Raw genomic sequence first — 15,534 nt, 5'->3', positions numbered from 1 at the left:
ACTGCTCGCACGCGCCAACGAGCGTCTGCGTTGCCAAGGGCTAAAATAGAAGTCAGTTCTATTTGTGTCGCATATCGCGCTGCAAGTCCCGCCTCTCCCATCTCCTCATTGGATTATAGAAGCAGGTACCCACGTGCCATCACCTCATTAGTTATACCCACGTGGGTGACTGAAAGACGAACGAGGTCGGTGGCGGTAATAAACCTAATTTATGAAAGTTGCCAATCGCAATATAAAGTCCAGAGAAGAAAACTAGAAACGATTTGGTTGACCGTTTTATGTGTGGATTGATTGTCGGAGTAGAGGACCTTGTGCATTTCAGGTAAAATAACAACTCATTGTTTATATCCCAGGACAAATTAGCTAGCAACAGCAAGCTATCTAAATAGGACAAATTAGCTAGCAAGTGCAAGCTAGCTAGCTAAATTGCCATAAATGTATAATGCTTTTCGACCTGTCCCCAAATTAATGTTATTGGTTGAGTTTGTTTTGATATTTTAACCTGTGTGCCATGATTGTGTTTGGTGTGGGGGGACACAATACATTTATGCGAGGATAGCGCACGACCGATTTGGGTTCCGTGTCACTCTGTAGACACCAAAGGAGTCTCCAGAGTTAACCAACCCTGTGAACAGGTTTGATAACTTGTCATTTTAAAGTCAGAAGTTTGTGGAGCAGGGCTTTGTAATCTACGTGACTTCAGAGGTCCAACCAACCTTTTGGTAAAGAATACAGTGACGAGTAATAAAACTGTCTCCTGTGATAAAACGAAGGGCGCTATGAAAAAGTGCATCCAAGGATTTAAGTAGAGGCAGCTGCACTTTGATAAATAGTATCACCATAATCAAGAACAGGTAGAAAGGTTGACTGCACAATCTGCTTCCTGCTGACGAGAGAGAGACCAGATCTGTTTCTATAAAAAAGAAGGCCCACGTTAAATCTTAGTTTATTAACAAGCTGTTGTATGTTTTTTTTAAACGATAAATACCAAGGTATTTGTTTGCAGCAACTTGTTTGATTATTTAACCATCCGATGAGTAAAGAGAATGCAATTGAGACAATCTTAACAGAACTTGAAAACAACATGTATTTTGCCCGTATTAAGTACGAGTTTTTAAATCAGTAAGGACTTCCTGCACAACTGCAAAATCGGACTGTGGTCTTGTCACAGCCAGGTGAGCAGATGGGGCAATTACGTACATAATAGTATCAGCCGCATTTAGATTATCATTTTTTTTTTACAGATTGACCAATAACATTTATATAAATAATGAAAAGAACATGTTCTAGTATCGAACCCTGCGGAACACCTTTATGTGCTTCAAGAAATTCTGACTTAACCCCATCAATCACGATGTCCTGAGTTCTGCCACTAAGATAACCATGAACATGTGTCGGAGCTCAGGCCTATCGAGGACAACTTATTTAATAAAATGTTAAACAGTACCAAAAGATTTTCAAAAGGGTTATTGAGCCCACAATGAATGGATCCAGCAAACATGGATCCAATTGGTTAGCCCTGTGGATTTCTTGTTGTCTATTGCTAGCAAAGCATCCAGGACTTTTTTTCTTCTGTAAATAGCCTAAAAGAAAAGCTTTGAAAAGCATTTATCTTATCATTCAGCAAGTTTTCCCTATCAAAATCCAGCCCGGTATCATTGTGAATAGACTTAGAAGTTATTTCAAAAAGAGAGCTCGCTGAAATAAAATGGTGATTAAATACATCAATGATAGCAATTTTTTGTGTCTGAATTAATGTCTTGTGGCAGAGAGGAAGAAATCCCTTTAGGGATTTGACAGTTTTCCAGAATTTTGCCGGGTTCCCATTACAATCCGAAAGAGCGGTTACATAATCAGATTTAGCCTTTCTGATTTCTTACACAATGATTCCTCAATTGCTTAAACGCTTGCTAGTCCAGACCTAATCCTGTGTTCCTGGCCTTGACCCAAGCATCATCTCTTTTATGAATGACTTCTGATAATTCTGGAAAGTACCATGCATTTGATCTACCTTTAACCCTTCATTATTTGAAGGGAGCATAATTATCCACAATAGCATAGAAAACATCTGCAAAAAGGCTGAGTGCTAAATCTGGTTCAGGGATAGCTGAAATACAATCCGGGTCATTAAAAAAAGATAATGTAAAAAAAATCCTGTTCACTGAAGTTTTTAAAGTTCCTCTTTGTGATGACACAAGGCTATCTGACACAAACAACTGGTCAATGGTCACTAATATCTTGGGCGAAGAAACCAGTAGAAACATATTTCTCTGGTGTATTCGTTAAAACAAGATAAATCAGAGTTGACTTTGAAGGATCTTTAATGTTGGGCTGTGTCTGAAATTCCTTATCTATGTGAAATGCCCTTAAGGCATTTGGAGATCATTCCACACGTAAGGTGCAAAAAAACTGAATGCAGATCTACCGTCAGTGGAATCGAATGGATCTCCAGCGTTCGCCATCCCTGTGATCGGGTCTGGTGACTCGTATATCTGTAATTTAACAATGGAGTTTGGTATGGCTGAAGTTTGCACAAGATGGCCTTATAAACGAAAAGAGAGCAGTGCATTGATCTACGAGACTTGAGAGGGCCGAACCTAACAAAATGGCACTGATAGGAGACATGAACAGGGCGACCATGTCTAAGTGTTATTTCTCACATTATCAGCTCAGAACATCCTTTGCACTATTACTTACAGCCAGAAAGAACTTTTGGAGATGAGAGCGGCTGTAACTCCCCAGAATTTCTACAAGAAATATGACTTTCCTGAATTGGACCCTTTATTCGTACCCCCCAAGGCAATTCCACTTATCCCAGAGACTGCTCTAAGACTCTGATTCAGGAGGCGTGCATCCCATCCAACGCTTACCAGTATATTACTCGCTAATGGTCAGGCCCTGGACAATAAAGTAGACAAGCTCAAGGTGAGAATCTCCTTCGAGAGACACCAGGGACTGTAAAATACAGCCGTGGCCAAAAGTTTTGAGAATGACACAAATATAAATTTTCACAACGTCTGCTGCCTCACTGTCTTTAGATATTTTTGTCAGATGTTACTATGGAATACTAAAGTATAATTACAAGCATTTCATAAATCTCAAAGGCTTTTATTGACAATTACATGAAGTTGATGCAAAGAGTCAATATTTGCAGTGTTGACCCTTCTTTTTCAAGACCTGCAATCCGCCCTGGCATGCTGTCAATTAACTTCTGGGCCACATCCTGACTGATGGCAGCCAATTCTTGCATAATCAATGCTTGGAGTTAGTCCGAATTTGTGGGGTTTTGTTTGTCCACCCGCCTCTTGAGCATTGACCACAAGTTCTCAATGGGATTAAGGTTTGGGGAGTTTCCTGGCCATGGACCCAAAATATCAATGTTTTGTTCCCCCGAGCCACTTAGTTATCACTTTTGCCTTATGGCAAGGTGCTCTATTATGCTGGAAAAGGCATTGTTCATCACCAAACTGTTCCTGGATGGTTGGGAGAAGTTGCTCTCGGAGGATGTGTTGGTACCATTCTTTATTCATGGCATTCTTTATTCCTTGGCTGAGAAGCAATCCCACACATGAATGGTTTTAGGATGCTTTACTGTTGGCATGACACAGGACTGATGGTAGCGCTCACCTTGTCTTCTCCGGACAAGCTTTTTTCCGGATGCCCCAAACAATCGGAAAGGGGATTAATCAGAGAAAATGACTTTACCCCAGTCCTCAGCAGTCCAATCCCTGTACCTTTTGCAGAATATCAGTCTGTCCCAGCAAGACAAAAGAGATGATCTTGGATTACAGGAAAAGGAGGGTCAATCAGGCCCCCATTAACCCGCTCCACTACAGCCCGATCGATGTTAAGATTTTCAAGTTCCTTGGTGTCCACATCACCAACAAACTATCATGGTCCAAACACACCAAGACTGTCGTGAAGAGGGCGGAGACTGAAAAGATTTGGCATGGGTCCCCAGATCCTCAAAAGGTTCTACAGCTGCACCATCAAGAACATCCTGACCGGTTGCATCACCTCCTGGAATGGCAACTGCTCGGCATCCGAGCATAAGGCGCCACAGAGGGTAGTGCATACGACCCAATACATCACTGCCCAAGCTTCCTGCCATCCAGGACCTATATACTAGGTGGTGTCAGAGGAAGGCCCATAAAATTGTCAGACTCCAGTCACCCAATTCATAGACTGTTCTCTCTGCTACTGTACGGCAAGTGGTACCGGAGCGCCGGATCCAAAAAGCTCCTTAACAGCTTCTACACCCAAGCCATAAGACTGCTGAACAATTAATAAAATTGCCACCGGACTATTTACGTTGACCCCCTGTGTATAGCCCCCTTATTGTGTTACTTTTTATTTTATATTTTACTTTAGTTTACTTAACTTTATATTTTCTTAACTCTATTTCTTGTTAGTTAAGGGCTTGTAAGTAAGCATTTCATGGTAAGGTCTACCTGCTGTATTTGGCGCATGTGACAAATAAAATGTGATTTGATATGGATATCTCATTGGAGTGTGTTAAGTCTCTATATCCACTTTTTGTTGGATTTTCATTTCGAGAGGTCAATTGAGATTCTTTATTTTTCTGCCTTGGGTTTCTCAATGAAGGGCAGCATCAAATCCAAAGAGCATTTATTCAAGACATGTTTTCATTTGCGCAAAAACTCTTAATAATTTTTGCCAAAAGCTGGTGCTTTGTGAATCCGTAAACACCTCTGAATGTGTTTCTAAGTCAATAGTATGTCTAGGAGCTCAATACTCATATTTTTTTGTGGATTCTGCACGTTCAGGTACTTGTGCCAGGTCATTAAACAGGGAGTGCGGTAGGAAAGTGTTTTGTGCTTATTAATCCGTAAAGGATAAAGGTTCTGCCATATTAGCTCTGATTTCAGCAAACTAAGTCATTCTTCATTAATTAAAGTATATTCCAACAATAGTGGTAGATCCTCCTTTATGGTTAGTCAGAAATTGTGAGCGGCGTCAGGCCAGATAGACTGTCAAAATGCCAATAAATAGGAAAGCGTTCAGGTGGGCCATCAGCAAACAAAAGAAAGGAGGGGTGCTCAACAACAACTGACAAGAATCTTGAGAATGGTTTACCAAGAAAAACTTCCAAAAGGACTAATTTGAGATAAGAAGGAGTTGTAATGTAATGTATTGCATTGTTGTGTTGTGCCACATGACAATGAAGGCTTCATATATTGTGGCTCTGCATACAAGTGGTTGTTGTGCCAGCCATTAATGCTTGATGATGATCCCAACTGTGCTCTTTGTTGTTTCTCAGAGAATGAGGTGGGCGAGACTGGGCTGGATATTGCTAGCAGATTAAAGAACACGCACTGTGAGGAGCTGGTGAGTCCACCCTGACTACAGCTGACTCACAGCTACACTGTTCAAGGACTAGGCGCTTTAAGTAATTTACTAAACCAATTCACTCGTTATTCATAGCACCTCCTTATCAATATATATTTTTTCTCCTTAGTCTGTGGACACCAAAGGAATCTTGATTTATTTTGTATTGATAGATTGATTTCCATAGCTTAGACAAAAAATGTGTAAATTGCTTAGTGCAGAGGCAGTGACGGTTCCAGTCCAAGTTCATGCTATCCCCAATGTGATATATATATTTATATATGGTAGGCAGTGGCTGCGTTTCTATATAGTATGATACATGATGATTGACACGCGGCAATTCTCCTGTTGTGTGTTGTGTACCAGATCAACCAGTCCCAGAGTAACCAGTTCAACATGCACGTGGAATACGAGTGGCAACTGCGTCAGGATGATCTGTACGAGAGTGATGATGACCTGGATGACAAGGTCAGCAATATTATGGTCATGTTCATTTGGTACCAAATGGAGAAAAAAACTGAGTAAAACAGGGAGGAACTATTTGGTAAATTAACACTTTTTTTGGTTATTAAATGTTTTTAAATGTTTTCAGTTGCATGCCCTAATCAATACGACCCAGTCCTTCACAACTCTATGTTGTCTGCTGCGATCCTGATTCTGAGGCGTTAGTTAGTCAGAAAGATTATTTGTAGCAGTCTATTATTACTGTCTGTTATGACTGCTGAGTATAGAGAGCGAGACCGAGAGAGTGTGTTTTGTTTGTTTGTTACTTACTTAGACAGGTCCAGTACAGAAGGGCCGCTCTTCTCGGCCCTTCAATCTGTACCAGACCCACACCAGCTCCTCCACCCTGGACCGAGGAGGAGGTGGACTCTTCAGTGTGGGTCGCAGGCTAGCACTGGCCCACAATCAGAAGCGGGAGGTGTACGCCAGTCCATGCTCTCACACGCGCAGCTTGGACAGCCCCCCGCCCGCTCCACTCTCCTCACTTGCCCCGTCTCTCCCTTCTAGAGTCAAAGGTGAGTCCCACGCCGTCTTCTCTTCTAGGATTTAGAACCGTACTATATCTATCCCATATTAATAATTATGTATGCATTTATCTCTCTGATGAGATAAATGCATAAATAGAGCTGGGATGGCTTTCGACGAACTCTGACTGCTTTCCCAGTTTATTCTACCTGTTTGCCTTTTACCAGGGTGGGTGTGAACCGTGTTTACTCAACCTTTACCAGGGTGTGTCAGAACCGTGTTGTCTCAACCTTTACTAGGGTGTGTGAGAACTGTGTTGTCTCAACCTTTAAGTACAGTTGAAGTCGGATGTTTACATACACCTTAGCCAAATACATTTAAACTCAGTTTTTCTCAATTCCTGACATTTCATCCAAGTAAACATTCCCTGTCTTAGGTCAGTTAGGATCACCACTTCATTTTAAGAATGTGAAATGTCAGAATAATAGTAGAGAATTATTTTTCAGCTTTCCCAGTGGGTCAGAAGTTTACATATACACTCAACTAGTTTTTGGTAGCATGGCCTTTAAATTGTTTAACTTGGGTCAAATGTTTCAGACAGCCTTCCACAAGCTTCCACAAGCTTTTTCCCACAAGGATTGAGGTCAGGGCTTTGTGATGGCCACTCCAATACCTTGACTTTGTTTTCCTTAAACCATTTTGCCACAACTTTGGAAGTATGCTCCGGTCATTGTCCATTTGGAAGACCCATTTGCGACCAAGCTTTAACTTCCTGACTGATGTCTTGAGATGTTGCTTCAATATATCCACATAATTTTCCGGCCTCATGATGCCATTTATTTTGTGAAGTGCACCAGTCCCTCCTGCAGCAAAGCACCCCACAACATAATGTTACCACCCCTGTGCTTCACGGTTGGAATGGTGTTCTTCGGCTTGCAAGCCACTCCTTCTTCCTCCAAACATAACGATGGTCATTGTGGCCAAACAGTTCAATATTTGTTCAGACCAGAGGACATTTCTCCAAAAAGTACTATCTTTGTCCCCATGTGCAGTTGCAAACCGTAGTCTGGCTTTTTTATGGTGGTTTTGGAGCAGTGGCTTCTTCCTTGCTGAGTGGCCTTTCAGGTTATGTCGATATAGGACTCATTTTACTGTGGATATAGGTACATTTGTACCTGTTTCCTTCAGCATCTTCACAAGATCCTTTGCTGTTGTTCTGGGATTCATTTGCACTTTTCGCACCAAAGTACGTTCATCTCTAGGAGACAGAACGCGTCTCCATCCTGAGCGGTATGACGGCTGCGTGGTCCCATGGTGTTTATACTTGTGTTCTATTGTTTGTACAGATGAACGTGGTACCTTCAGGCATTTGGAAATTGTTCCCAAGGATGAACCAGACTTGTGGAGGTCAACAATTATTTTCTGAGGTCTTGGCTGATTTCTTTTGATTTTCCCAAGATGTCAAGCAAAGAGGCACTGAGTTTGAAGGTAGGCCTTGAAATACATCCACAGGTACACCTCCAATTGACTCAAATAGATGTGATTTTCTGGATTTTTTAAATTACAGACCCTTACATGCTTTGTAAGTAGGAAAACCTGCAAAATCGGCAGTGTATCAAATACTTGTTCTCCCCACTGTATATGGGCGTAACCACGTGACAAATAAAATAACTCAATCACTTTTTTGACGTTTGCCGTCTACTGTATTCTCTCTTATGAGTAATGTAAGATATGTAAACATTATTAAAGTGGCATTGTTTAAAGTGACTAGTGATCCATTTATTGAAGTGGCCAGTGATTGGGTCTCAGTGTAGGTAGCAGCCTCTCTGAGTTAGTGATTGCTGTTTAGCAGTCTGATGGCCTTGAGATAGAAGCTGTTTTTCAGTCTCTCAGTCCCAGCTTTGATACACCTGTACTGACCTCGCCTTCTGGGCGGTAGCGGTGTGAACAGCAAGTGGATCGGGTGGTTGTCCTTTGTTGTCCTTGATGATCTTTTTGGCCTTCCTGTGACATCGGGTGCTGTAGATGTCATGGAGGGCAGGTAGTTTGGCCCCGGGTGATACGTTGTGCAGACCGCACCACCCTCTGGAGAGCCTTGTGGTTGAGTGCGGTGCAGTTGCCGTACCGGGCTGTGATACAGCCCGACAGGATACTCTCAATTGTGCATCTGTAAAGGTTTTGGCTGACAAACCAAATTTCTTCAGCCTCCTGTCGTTGAAGAGGCGCTGTTGCACCTTCTTCACCACACTGTCTGTGTGGATGGACCATTTCAGTTTGTCTGTGATGTGTACGCTGAGGAACTTTAAAACTTTCCACCTTCTCCACTGCTGTCCCTTCAATGTGGAGAGGGGGGTGCTCCCTCTGCTGTTTCTTGAAGTCCACGATCATCTCCTTTGTTTTGTTGACGTTGAGTGAGAGGTTGTTTTCCTGACACAACACTCCGAGTGCCCTCACCTCCCTGTAGGCTGTCCCGTCGCTGTTGGTAATCAAACCAACTACTGTTGTGTCGTCTGCAAACGTGAGGATTGAGTTGGAGGCGTGCATGGCCACACAGTCATGGGTGAACAGGGAGTACAGGAGGTGGCTGAGCACGCACTCTTGTGGAGCCCCAGTGTTGAGGGTTTATCTCTGTCGGCGCGATGCATGGAGAAACCCGGTGGCTGAACCGATTCCGACAACCTATCCTGAGAGAGCCATGTTTCCGTGAAACAGAATTTTACAGTCTCTGATGTCCTTCTGGAAGGCAACCCTTGCTCGAATTTTGTCTACCTTGTTGTCAAGAGACTAGACATTGGCAAGTACTATACTCGGGAGCGGTGTGCGATGTGCACGTCTACGGAGCCTAACCAGGAGGCCGCTCCGTCTGCCCCTTCTGCGGTGTTGTTGTTTTGGGTCGGCTGCCGGGATCAGATCCATTGTCCTTGGTGGTGGTCCAAACAGAGGATCCACTTCGGGAAAGTCGTATTCATGGTCATAATGTTGGTAAGTTTATGTCGCTCTTATATCCAATAGTTCTTCCCGGCTGTATGTAATAAGACTTAAGATTTCCTGGGGTAAGAATGTAAGAAATAATACATAAACAAAATACTGCATAGTTTCCTAAGAACTCGAAGCGAAGCAGTCATCTCTGTCGGCGCCATCTTGTTGCTCCGTTGCAACACTCACTACCGAGTTCCAAACTGCCTTTGGAAGCAATGTCGGTACAAGAACTGTTCGTCGGGAGTTTCATGAAATGGGTTTCAATCGCAAAGCAGCCGCACACAAGCCTGGGATTACCATGCACAATGTATGGAATGGTGTAAAGGTCACCGCCATTGGACTCTGGAGCAGTGGAAATAAGTTATCTGGAGTGATGAATGACGCTTCACCATCTGGCAGTCCGACGGACTAATCTGGGTTTGGCGGATGCCAGAAGAACACTACCTGCCCGAATGCATAGTGCCAACTGTAAAATTTGTTGGATGAGGAATAATGTTCTGGGGCTGTTTTTCATGGTTTCCCTTAGTTCCAGTGAAGGGATGTTTTTACGCTACAGCGTACAAGGCCATTCTAGACGATTCTGTGCTTTTAACTTTGTTGCAACAGTCTGGGAAAGGCCCTTTTCTGTTTCAGCATGACAATTTCTCTGTGCACAAAGCGAGGTCCATACAGAAATGGTTTGTCAAGATCGGTGTGGAAGAACTTGACTGGCCTGCACAGATCCCTGACATCAACCCCATCGAACACCTTTGGGGTGAATTGGAACGCCGACTGCGAGCCAGGCCAAATTGCCCAACATCAGGGCCCGACCTCACTAATGCTCTTGTGGCTGAATGAAAGCAAGTCTCCGCAGCAATTTTCCAACATCTAGTGGAAAACCTTCCCGGGAGAGTGGAGGCTGTTTTAGCAGCAAAAGGGGGACCAACTCCATTTAATGCCCATGATTTTGGAATGAGATGTTCGACGAGCAGGTCATGTAGTGTACACCTGTATGCAGATGGCACTGTTGTGTATGCTATTGCCCCCACGGCTGACCAGGCTTTCCCGGAGCTTGAGTTGTTTATTTTTATTTTTACAGGGACAGTGCACATTAATCAACATTTCAGTAAAAATGCTGGTTTTAGCCAGCCGGCTAATTTTCAACTACAGTCCCTGGACAGGTTATTAAAAACAATTACAATACAGACAATCAATGAGCAGTGAGCACACGCAGAGCAACATAGGACAAGCAAGACATAGCATGCAGACAGAGCAACATAGCACAAAAAGCAACAAGACAAAATCCATAAAAGCAACAAAGTGTTTCCACACCTCACAAGCTACAGAGATAACATGGAAAGCGGCAATACACAGCTCGGGATTATGTTCACAAATCTGATTGACCTTTAGATAGGTGGTGCAGTGTATTCCAGACATGGGAAGCGCTAACAGAGAAAGCAGATTGACTTAAGGTGCTTTTCCTTAAGGGAACTATACAGTCACCTCTCATGGCAGACCTTGTGGATCTGCTGCCATATGTTTGGGTTTTCTGTTTAACAAAAGTACTGAGTGGAGGGGGAGCCAGGCCATTTATGATCTTGAATACAGGACATGCGGCGGTGTATTGCACAAGATTTTCCCAACTCAGGAGTTCATGCTTTCTGAGGATGTAACAGTGATGATGGCTATTGGCCTTCCTATCAAGCACTTTGAGAGCCTGTTTGTAGACCGACTGAATGGGTTTTAATGTTGTACAGCAAGCTTGCGCCCAACTAGTCAAGCAGTATGTTAAGTGGGGAAGTATCATAGATTTGAAGTACAGTTTTGCTACCTCTGTAGTCAAACAATTTCGTAAAAATCGGAAATTAGCTAGGTTGAATTTTGTTATTTGAATTACCTTTTTCACATGCTTTTTAAAAGAAAGGTTGGAATCAAGTATGATGCCAAGGTACTTAAAATCGGATACCACCTGGAGCTTCTCCCCTGACACATAGAAATCTGTCTCAGTAGCATCTGTTGCCCTCTTTGTGAAGAACATGCAGACATTTTGTTTCACATTGAGATGTGCAGCTTGTTGTTTGCTCTTTGCATGCACATATATCACTGTATCATCTGCATACATTTGAAATTCAGACATTTACATTACATTTAAGTCATTTAGCAGACGCTCTTATCCAGAGCGACTTACAAATTGGTGCATTCACCTTATGATATCCAGTGGAACAACCACTTTACAATAGTGCATCTAACTCTTTTAAGGGGGGGGGGGGTTAGAAGGATTACTTTATCCTATCCTAGGTATTCCTTAAAGAGGTGGGGTTTCAGGTGTCTCCGGAAGATGGTGATTGACTCCGCTGACCTGGCGTCGTGAGGGAGTTTGTTCCACCATTGGGGTGCCAGAGCAGCGAACAGTTTTGACTGGGCTGAGCGGGAACTGTACTTCCTCAGAGGTAGGGAGGCGAGCAGGCCTGAGGTGGATGAACGCAGTGCCCTTGTTTGGGTGTAGGGCCTGATCAGAGCCTGAAGGTACGGAGGTGCCGTTCCCCTCACAGCTCCGTAGGCAAGCACCATGGTCTTGTAGCGGATGCGAGCTTCAACTGGAAGCCAGTGGAGAGAGCGGAGGAGCGGAGTGACGTGAGAGAACTTGGGAAGGTTGAACACCAGACGGGCTGCGGCGTTCTGGATGAGTTGTAGGGGTTTAATAGCACAGGCAGGGAGCCCAGCCAACAGCGAGTTGCAGTAATCCAGACGGGAGATGACAAGTGCCTGGATTAGGACCTGCGCCGCTTCCTGTGTGAGGCAGGGTCGTACTCGGCGAATGTTGTAGAGCATGAACCTACAGGAACGGGTCACCGCCTTGATGTGAGTTGAGAACGACAGGGTGTTGTCCAGGATCACGCCAAGGTTCTTAGCACTCTGGGAGGAGGACACAATGGAGTTGTCAACCATGATGGCGAGATCATGGAACAGGCAGTCCTTCCCCGGGAGGAAGAGCAGCTCCGTCTTGCCGAGGTTCAGCTTGAGGTGGTGATCCGTCATCCACACTGATATGTCTGCCAGACATGCAGAGATGCGATTCGCCACCTGGTTATCAGAGGGGGGAAAGGAGAAGATTAATTGTGTGTCGTCTGCATAGCAATGATAGGAGAGACCATGTGAGGATATGACAGAGCCAAGTGACTTGGTGTATAGCGAGAATAGGAGAGGGCCTAGAACAGAGCCCTGGGGGACACCAGTGGTGAGAGCACGTGGTGCGGAGACAGATTCTCGCCACGCCACCTGGTAGGAGCGACCTGTCAGGTAGGACGCAATCCAAGCGTGGGCCGCGCCGGAGATGCCCAGCTCGGAGAGGGTGGAGAGGAGGATCTGATGGTTCACAGTATCAAAGGCAGCCGATAGGTCTAGAAGGATGAGAGCAGAGGAGAGAGAGTTAGCTTTAGCAGTGCGGAGCGCCTCCGTGACACAGAGAAGAGCAGTCTCAGGTGAATGACTAGTCTTGAAACCTGACTGATTTGGATCAAGAAGGTCATTCTGAGAGAGATAGCAGGAGAGCTGGCCAAGGACGGCACGTTCAAGAGTTTTGGAGAGAAAAGAAAGAAGGGATACTGGTCTGTAGTTGTTGACATCGGAGGGATCGAGTGTAGGTTTTTTCAGAAGGGGTGCAACTCTCGCTCTCTTGAAGACGGAAGGGACGTAGCCAGCGGTCAAGGATGAGTTGATGAGCGAGGTGAGGTAAGGGAGAAGGTCTCCGGAAATGGTCTGGAGAAGAGAGGAGGGGATAGGGTCAAGCGGGCAGGTTGTTGGGCGGCCGGCCGTCACAAGACGCGAGATTTCATCTGGAGAGAGAGGGGAGAAAGAGGTCAAAGCACAGGGTGGGGCAGTGTGAGCAGAACCAGCGGTGTCGTTTGACTTAGCAAACGAGGATCGGATGTCGTCGACCTTCTTTTCAAAATGGTTGACGAAGTCATCCGCAGAGAGGGAGGAGGGGGGAGGAGGATTCAGGAGGGAGGAGAAGGTGGCAAAGAGCTTCCTAGGGTTAGAGGCAGATGCTTGGAATTTAGAGTGGTAGAAAGTGGCTTTAGCAGCAGAGACAGAAGAGGAGAATGTAGAGAGGAGGGAGTGAAAGGATGCCAGGTCCGCAGGGAGGCGAGTTTTCCTCCATTTCCGCTCGGCTGCCCGGAGCCCTGTTCTGTGAGCTCGCAGTGAGTCGTCGAGCCACGGAGCAGGAGGGGAGGACCGAGCCGGCCTGGAGGATAGGGGACATAGAGAGTCAAAGGATGCAGAAAGGGAGGAGAGGAGGGTTGAGGAGGCAGAATCAGGAGATAGGTTGGAGAAGGTTTGAGCAGAGGGAAGAGATGATAGGATGGAAGAGGAGAGAGTAGCGGGGGAGAGAGAGCGAAGGTTGGGACGGCGCGATACCATCCGAGTAGGGGCAGTGTGGGAAGTGTTGGATGAGAGCGAGAGGGAAAAGGATACAAGGTAGTGGTCGGAGACTTGGAGGGGAGTTGCAATGATTAGTGGAAGAACAGCATCTAGTAAAGATGAGGTCAAGCGTATGAGTAGGGGGGGAAGGTGAGAGGGTGAGGTCAAAAGAGGAGAGGAGTGGAAAGAAGGAGGCAGAGAGGAATGAGTCAAAGGTAGACGTGGGGAGGTTAAAGTCACCCAGAACTGTGAGAGGTGAGCCATCCTCAGGAAAGGAACTTATCAGGGCGTCAAGCTCATTGATGAACTCTCCAAGGGAACCTGGAGGGCGATAAATGATAAGGATGTTAAGCTTGAAAGGGCTGGTAACTGTGACAGCATGGAATTCAAAGGAGGCGATAGACAGATGGGTCAGGGGAGAAAGAGAGAATGTCCACTTGGGAGAGATGAGGATCCCAGTGCCACCACCCCGCTGACCAGAAGCTCTCGGGGTGTGCGAGAACACGTGGGCAGACGAGGAGAGAGCAGTAGGAGTAGCAGTGTTATCAGTGGTAATCCATGTTTCCGTCAGTGCCAAGAAGTCGAGGGACTGGAGGGACGCATAGGCTGAGATGAACTCTGCCTTGTTGGCCGCAGATCGGCAGTTCCAGAGGCTGCCGGAGACCTGGAACTCCACGTGGGTCGTGCGCGCTGGAACCACCAGGTTAGGGTAGCGGCGGCCACGCGGTGTGAAGCGTTTGTATGGTCTGTGCAGAGAGGAGAGAAGAGAGATAGACAGACACATAGTTGACAGGCTACAGAAGAGGCTACGCTAATGCAAAGGAGATTAGAATGACAAGTGGACTACACGTCTCGAATGTTCAGAAAGTTAAGCTTACGTTGCAAAAATAAATAAAATCTTATTGACTAAAATGATATAGTACTGCTGGCGGTGAAGTAGGCTGGCTAGCAGTGGCTGCGTTGTTGACTTTGTTTGAAAGTGTAGCTGGCTAGGTAACCTCTAACTGGCTAGGTAACCTCGACAATTTCTCAAAAACTACACAATTATCTTGGATACAAGGACAGCAAAGACAACTATGTAGCTAGCTAACACTACGCTAATCAAGTCGTTCCGTTGTAATGTAAGTTGTAATGTGAGTTTCTACAGTGCTGCTATTCGGTAGAAGTTGGCTAGCTAGCAGTGTTAGCTAGCAGTGTTGACTAGGTAGGAGAACGGCACGGCGGACGAAAATAGCTGGCTAGCTAACCGAATAATTACTCTAAACTACTCTAAGCTACACAGTTATCTTAGATGCAAAGATAGCAAAAACAACTATGTAGCTAGCTAACACTACACTAATCAAGTCGTTCCGTTGTAATGTAATCGTTTCTGCAGTGCTGCTATTCGGTGGCTAGCTGGCTAGCTAGCAGTGTTGACTACGTTACGTTAGGACGAAAATAGCTGGCTAGCGAACCTCAAACCTCAATAACTACACAATTATCTTTGATACAAAGACGGCTATGTAGCTAGCTAAGATCAAACAAATCAAACCGTTGTACTGTAATGAAAATGAAATGGTAATGGTAATACTACCTGTGGAGCAAAGCGGAATGCGACTACTCGCTCCAAACCGGAACCGGAACCGGAACCAGACGAGGGACAGACAGAAGGCAGATCATTAATGTACAGGCTGAACAGGAGGGACCCCAGTATTGACCCTTGGGGCACACTTACATCATAGCTAAGAGTGGGCGACAGCTCATTTCTCACTTTGACACACTGAGTTCTGCCTTCAAGGTCTGATTTCATCCATCTCAAGGCATCGGGGAAAAGTTGACCTTGAACAATTTTGTGAT

General features: G+C 45.1%; 1 protein-coding gene across 2 annotated transcripts in view; it reads left to right on the top strand.

Annotated features, from left to right (window-relative positions):
* The window catches only part of unm_sa1614 (un-named sa1614), a 96,687-nt gene that overhangs the window by 54,724 nt on the left and 26,429 nt on the right, over window positions 1-15,534 (top strand). For both annotated transcript variants that reach the window (XM_071334657.1, XM_071334658.1), the window contains 3 exons: window positions 5,282-5,349; window positions 5,716-5,817; window positions 6,128-6,368. In XM_071334657.1, the coding sequence (XP_071190758.1) occupies window positions 5,282-5,349; window positions 5,716-5,817; window positions 6,128-6,368 (411 nt within the window). The remainder of the gene's footprint in view (window positions 1-5,281; window positions 5,350-5,715; window positions 5,818-6,127; window positions 6,369-15,534) is intronic.

Source organism: Salvelinus alpinus, chromosome 12, assembly GCF_045679555.1.
Source record: "Salvelinus alpinus chromosome 12, SLU_Salpinus.1, whole genome shotgun sequence".
NCBI classification, from domain to species: Eukaryota; Metazoa; Chordata; class Actinopteri; order Salmoniformes; family Salmonidae; genus Salvelinus; species Salvelinus alpinus.
The sequence above is the reverse complement of the archived record's forward strand: the minus strand, read 5'-3'. Positions and strand labels throughout refer to the sequence as shown.